Source organism: Pan troglodytes, chromosome 11 (genome assembly GCF_028858775.2).
Source record: "Pan troglodytes isolate AG18354 chromosome 11, NHGRI_mPanTro3-v2.0_pri, whole genome shotgun sequence".
In the NCBI taxonomy this organism is placed as follows: domain Eukaryota; kingdom Metazoa; phylum Chordata; class Mammalia; order Primates; family Hominidae; genus Pan; species Pan troglodytes.
In genome coordinates this window covers 1,337,512-1,343,925 of record NC_072409.2, presented here as the reverse complement: position 1 = coordinate 1,343,925, position 6,414 = coordinate 1,337,512, and the positions used below count along the sequence as shown (strand labels likewise).

Below are 6,414 nucleotides of genomic sequence, written 5' to 3'. Positions count from 1 at the left end.
GCCTGGCATGGCTGTGGCCCCGAGCCCTGGGCTGTGGTGGTAGAGTCGTCCTCATCATCACTCTACTGCTGTCCCTATCCCAGGGCTGACCCTGGGCCTTGGCTGGGTCCCCCCCGACCCTGAACCAGGTGACCTCTTAGGGCCGCGCCCCCTCGCTCTCCCCTGTGAAAAATCCATCACCTTCACTTCCGGAAGACTCCCCTTCCCTGGGAAGCCAGAGCCGGTGGCGGCACAGGGCAGGGCTACCCGGACCCAGCCCAGGATTGCCAGCTCCGCCCCTCGGGAGGTCGGGCCCCGAGTGTGGGCCTCGGCTCTGCCTGTCCCCACAACCCCCAGCATCCCACAGCAGCCACCTGTGTCCCTCTGGGGACAGTGGGCGCCCTGGGGTTTCCTCTCCCACCTCATGCTGGGCCCTGATCCTGCACTCCTTCCTCTGTGCCTGGAAAGGTGAGAACAGTGGCTGTCATGTGGCCCTGGCGCCTGCCCATTGTCACGGTGGGCCCAGCATGGCCCTATCCTGCCCCTTGTCACGGTGGGCCCAGCACGGCCCTAGCCTGCCCCTTGTCACGGTGGGCCCAGCACTGCCCTAGCCTGCCCCTTGTCAGTACCACCCTAGCCCGCCCCTTGTCACGGTGGGCCCAGTGCTGCCCTCCTGGACCAGGTGCCCCATGGCCGGCTGAACGGGCAGGACTAGGGCAGCAGGTGGGGCCTCAACAGCAGGAAAAGGTGCACCTTCTCCATCTCACCCAGACCTCCGAGACTAACGTGCTGGGGGCGTGGTCCCAGAGGGTGGAGGGACAGCAACTGCATGCCCCTTGGGGGCCAAAAGCACTGTCCAGTGGCCTCCCCTGGAGGGGTCGCTGTGTACAGAGGATGTCAGGGAAGGAGTCACCTTGGAGGTGTGGCTGCAGCCTCTGTCTGCTGCGGCTCAGCAGAGCGGGGCTTCCTTGCGGGGCACTGCCCCCCGCTGCCCTAAGGAGCAGACCTGAGCGTTGTGGAGCCTCTACCTTGTGGAGCACATGGCATACCCGGCCTGTGCGGGGTGCGCTGCGTCCCCAGCCGTGTCTCCGAGGGTCCCGCTCCCACAGCCTGCGTGTGGGCCCCACAGGAAGGACGGGACATACATGGCCAGGCCTCCGGGCGTTTATTCAGCCCCTTCCCTCTGCCGCCAGCTGCTTGAGTGAAGCCCCCACTCCATGAGGAGCCTGGAGACCCCTCCAGTCCTGTGCTCAGAGGCTGAGTCTGGGCCCCCCACGCAGAGCTGGCTGCTGCTCACGCCTGGCTGCCTTTACCCACTCGCCGATGATGGTGGCCTCCAGCTTCCGCGCCTCAACCACGGAAGCAGGATCTTCTGGGTGGGAGGCTCTGGGGAGCGGGCACAGAGGGGGCCCGTCAGCCCCAGCCCTCGGTGAGCCTGTCCCGCCCGACCCGCGACCACCGCCGGGCCACCTCCCTCCGCACCTGAGGTCGAGGTGGTGCGCTCCCCCCTGGATGGTGATGGCGATGACTGAGGCACTCAGGTTCCTCCGAATCTGTGGTCAGTGGAAAGAACTCCATCAGGTGAGGGACGAGGCAACTGCCCAGCCCCCGTGGGCCCATTGGAGAGGAGACGTGAGAGGGCGAGCCGAGACTCAGTGCCCATCAAGCAACCAGAGAGAACCAGCCAGAGACGGAGGTGGGAAGTGACGAGATGATGGGGGCAAAACCGGGTGAGACAGGAGCAGGGAAGGGGCAGGCGTGAGGCCTGTGATCCCAGCACTCTGGGGGTAAGACGGGAGCAGGGAAGGGGCAGGCGTGGGGCCTGTGATCCCAGCACTCTGAGGGTGAGACGGGAGCAGGGAAGGGGCAGGCATGGGGCCTGTGATCCCAGCACTCTGAGGGTGAGACGGGAGCAGGGAAGGGGCAGGCGAGGGGCCTGTGATCCCAGCAATCTGAGGGTGAGACGGGAGCAGGGAAGGGGCAGGCGAGGGGCCTGTGATCCCAGCACTCTGGGGGTGAGACGGGAGCAGGGAAGGGGCAGGCGAGGGGCCTGTGATCCCAGCACTCTGGGGGTGAGACGGGAGCAGGGTAGGGGCAGGCGAGGGGCCTGTGATCCCAGCACTCTGGGAGGCCAAGCGGGGAAGATCGTTTGAGCCCAAGAGTTCGAGACCAGCCTGGGCAATATGGTGAGACTGTGTCTCTACAAAAAAATATGTTTTTAAATTAGCTGGGCATGGTGGTGAGCGCCTGTAGTCGCAGTTACTGGGAGGCTTGAGCCTCAGAGGTGGAGACTGCAGTGAACCCTGATCTCGCCACTGTATTCCAGCCTGGGCGCCAGAGGAAGACCCTGTCTCAAAAAAAACCAAACCACCTAACGGGGTCATAGGGCCCAGGCCAGGACTCACCCCGCCCCCTGCCCAGGGGTCCAGGTTCCCGTTGGAGAAGATGATGTTGCTGGCGGCTCTGAGATCTGCAAGGGGCAGAGAAAGCTGTGATGTGGGCCCCTCACGGGGGCTGTGAGCCATGGGCAGGGGGTGCAGAGCTCGGGGCAGAAAGCAGGACACTGGCCCACCCCCCCTCAGCCTTACCACCCCCCCAGAAGCTGGTCAGCAGCCAGTCGGGCCGGGGCCACACGCCCCAGGTGTCCAGGCAGTACCGCTGGCGGAGCTCGTCAGTGAAGGGCAGGTCGGGGAACATATCGGTCACATTGTTGCTGGCGAAGGTCAGGTTGATCTCGGTGCAGGCCTGCAGGTGCCCCAGCCTAAGTCAGGCCAGCCCACGCCCACCCTTGCCCACAAGTGGTTCCAGGCCACCCACACCCCCACACCTGGTAGTCCCAGGCCCTGGCGTCGGGGCCGGTGCCGCAGCCAGTGGGGTCAGCACAGCTGTGGTAGAGCCGGTAGATGTCGTAGCAGTGCTCGGAGCCCGAGGCGTTGTAGACCAGCCCTGGGGAGGAGAGGCGCTGGGGCCCAGCAGCCACACACAGACACACCGCGGGCTCCGGCCACCAACCTGTCCCCCCTCGGAATGGTCCTGCAGGGGATCTGGGGCTCTGGGATCTGTAGGTCCCAGTGAGGAAGGCCCTCCAGGCTACCTGCTTGGAGGTCGGCGGTATCTGTGCTGCCAGCCCTGGGCCTGACTGTTGAGGGCCCTCCCACTCTCCACGGGGCAGGGTGGGGCCTGCTGCCCTCTGTTGCCCTCCATGCTGGGGACCCCAGGGGCCCCTTGAGCAGCACCTACCAAGCTGGGCCTGGCTACAGCCAGTGCTGAGAGGGTCCCCAGGGACGGCCCCTGCCTCCCCCAGGGTTTCTGGGAAGGTCGTGCTGTCCACCCCACCACAGCCCTGGGGCAGGAGGCAAACCCAGGACCCAAGCCAAGCCTGGGGTCTCCACACTTGCCCATCTGGGGCCGGGGGAAGGGCACCTGCCAGTGCTCGCAGCCCCGTGATCCTCTGGGCCTCACTCAGCAGCCGATCACAGCCCACCTGGAGTGCAGGGGCAGCAGCGACTCAGCGGGGTCCCCTCCACCAGCTCCGCCTCCCTGGCTCCCAGGATGAGGGTCAGGCCGCTGACCACCAGCCTCGGGACACTCCAGCCGGCCTCTCCCTGCGCCCTGGGAGGAGGCGCCTCACCTTGACGGGGTTGGCAGGGAGGGGACCCAGGAAGTCAGTGGGGTAGGGGTAGTCCATCATGGCCAGCACGGTGAAGGCATTCCGGGCGAACATGAAGAGCTGGGTCAGGTCCTTCTCGTCTGACAGCGGCTGGCAGGTGCCGAACTCCCAGCGGACCGTGTCGTAGGCTGCGTGGAAGGGGCAGAGACTTGAGGTTTGGGCACAGCTGGCGCTGGGGCGGGTCAGGCAGTGGGGGGCGGTGGGAGGACCTCACCTCCCTGTAGGAACAAGTCCTTGATCTGTCGGAACGCTTCCCGCACACCCTGGGTGCATTTGGGACTCTGGCCCTCAAAGTCCTGGGGGAAAGAGACCGTGCTCACTGCAGCCGCTGTCCCTTAAGGGGCCTGGAGGACCCCAAGCCTCACTCACCGCCGTGACGTCCCGGAAGAACTGGTTGGAGTCGCCGAGGCCTGCCACAGCTAGAACGGGCGCGCTGGCCGCCAGCGCCCCCGCCACCAGGTGGGGATACTTCATCCTCAGGTAGGCGCTGAGCATCCCCCCGTAACTGGGTGAGGGACACAGGGTTAGGGCTGCTGCCCCCAACACCCCATTTCCTCTTTTCCTCCTCAGGGGCCCACAGGTGCCACAAGGAGGACGACACTTCTGAGACCCACAAATTCCAACCCTGGGCCAGGTGCGGGTGCAGCTCTCACTGGGAAAGGCCGCTAGTGTGGCCGCACATCCAAGCTGAGCAGGTGGCTGGGAGGACAGGTGGGAGGGCTTCCTGGGGGAGGCAACACTTAAGCCTGGAACCACTGCCTGAGGCCTTACGAAAAGGCAGCGGTGGGAGTCAGAGGGGAGTGGGGAGAAGGGCTGGGGGCGCTGGGTCGGGGCAGGGGAGGGAGGGGGTGCGGAGGCCGGGGGAGGCGCCCACCTTCCACCGAAGGCGATGGCGGGGGCATCCTGGGCCCCGAGGTCGCGTCGTAGGGCGCGGAGCAGCTCTGCGAAGTCGGCCAGGGCCTGCTCCACCGTCAGCAGCTCCGTGTGCCCGCGCTGCGTGGACTGCGCACCGAACGGCAGCGACTTCCCGTAGTAGCGCTGGGGGGAACGTGCCATTGAGCCCGGCCCCGCGACCCCGCCCGGCACCCACGTGCTCCGCGACCCCCGCCCGCGACCCCGCCCGGCACCCACGTGCTCCGCGACCCCCGCCCGCGACCCCGCCCGGCACCCACGTGCTCCGCGACCCCCGCCCGCGACCCCGCCCGGCACCCACGTGCTCCGCGACCCCCGCCCGCGACCCCGCCCGGCACCCACGTGCTCCGCGAAGACCAGTAGAGCCCCCTGCTCGGCCGCCAGCTCCGCGACGAAGCCCGAGTTGTTGGCGAAGGCCCACACGTCGCCCTCGTTTCCAGTGTAGAAGAAGATGGGCCCCTCGCCCCGGACCCAGAACCTGTCTGTGGGGAGGGCGGATGAGGCGAGGGTGCTGGGGGGCGGCGGGACGGCGGGGCGGGCCGGGCCGGGCCGGGGCCGGGGTCTCACCCGACACCAGGAAGCGCTGGGGGAAGGTCTTGTTGCCGAAGCGCTCGAAGTTGAAGTGGTCCAGACGCTGCTGGAAGAAGCGCTCCTGGAAGCCGGGGTCCGGGGCCCTGCGGGCTGTGGGGGGACGCGAACCTCAGAGGCGGGGCCGGGGCCGGGGAATGGGCTGGGGGGCGCCGCCACACTCACCCCCCGCCTGGAGGCCGCGCAGCCCGAGCGCCAGCAGCAGGACCGGGGCCAAGGGAGCGGAGCCCATGTCGCCTTCCGCGGGCGCCCGTCACGTGGGCGGGGTCACGGGGCCGCCAGGGCGCGCTCCTCCCTCCACGCCCCACGTGTTCCTGGCGCCCGCGGTCCCCATGGAGACCGTCGCCGTAGGGCGCCCGTGCCGTCGCTGCTTCAGCGCCGCGCCGGGGCTGTGCCCCCCAACACCCCGCGCCCCGTGGCCGCTGCCCAGGGGTCCTTCCCGGGCACGGCGCGGGGAAGCAGAGGGCCCCCGGGCCATCTCCGCGGCCTCCCGCCCCACTGGCTCGTTCTCCTACCGCGGCCGCATCCGGAGCTGCGCTAGGGCGAGTCCCTGCTGCGCCCGCCAAGCTTCCCCAGCACTTGCTCCTGGCAGGTGCTCCACTCAAAGGCAGGGCCGGGAGAGTGGGGGCGTTCTGCTGCCCTAAGGGAGGGAGGGAGAGGGTCCCAAACAGAGTGCTGACCCCCGGAAGAAAGCAACCCAGGGTTTGTCCAAGCGATAACGGGCTGGGCTTGGCGGGGCGGGGCCTCGCAGCGGGCAGGAGTGTGGGGTGCCCCTGGAGCGTCTGGGCAGGGCCAGGATGTGGCCGGGTAGCTCCCAAGAGCTGGGAATCGCCACCTGCCCTTCCGACTGGCACCCAGTGCGCCCACACAGCCCTGCAGGGACAAGGGGGGAACAGAGGCCTCTGCTGGGAGCTGGTGCCTCCTCCCTGGGAAGCACCCAGAGGATGGAAGAAGTCACCTTTTCCCAGCGTCCAGTTAAGGGTGTGGGTGAGGGGGCCGTAGTGGTGGGTGCCAGACTAGCCACGTGGAGTTCTGCTGGGGATGTACATGGGCCGCTAGCCAGGCCCAGAACAGGTGCCGGGGCAGCAGGGGCTCAGCTACAGAGAGTTACCCTGTCCTTCTCCCAAGACTACCCTCGGCCAGCATGACCCTGCCCTGCCCATCCTGTGTGCGGCTGAGCGGAGAACACTGGCCACTTCCACAGCCCCTCACGCCATGGCCCTCCCGTGCCTCACACAGAGGCACCCCCCATGGTGGGTGACTGG

At 67.9% G+C, this 6,414-nt stretch overlaps 1 protein-coding gene across 14 annotated transcripts; it reads right to left on the bottom strand.

The window, feature by feature from the left end:
- Positions 1-1,127: 1,127 nt before the first annotated feature.
- Positions 1,128-6,401, bottom strand: DPP7 (dipeptidyl peptidase 7). Of its 14 annotated transcripts, none has more exons than XM_063787299.1 (13): positions 6,108-6,401; positions 5,665-5,789; positions 5,129-5,242; positions 4,904-5,043; positions 4,524-4,687; positions 4,019-4,154; positions 3,611-3,777; positions 3,403-3,463; positions 2,807-2,925; positions 2,568-2,724; positions 2,385-2,449; positions 1,462-1,532; positions 1,128-1,365 (listed from the first exon to the last, which is right to left on the bottom strand). In XM_063787299.1, exons 2-13 carry the CDS (start codon positions 5,673-5,675, stop codon positions 1,230-1,232), a joined length of 1,341 nt encoding a protein of 446 aa, XP_063643369.1. In that variant the 5' UTR covers positions 5,676-5,789; positions 6,108-6,401; the 3' UTR covers positions 1,128-1,229.
- Between the last annotated feature and the right edge of the window lie 13 nt (positions 6,402-6,414).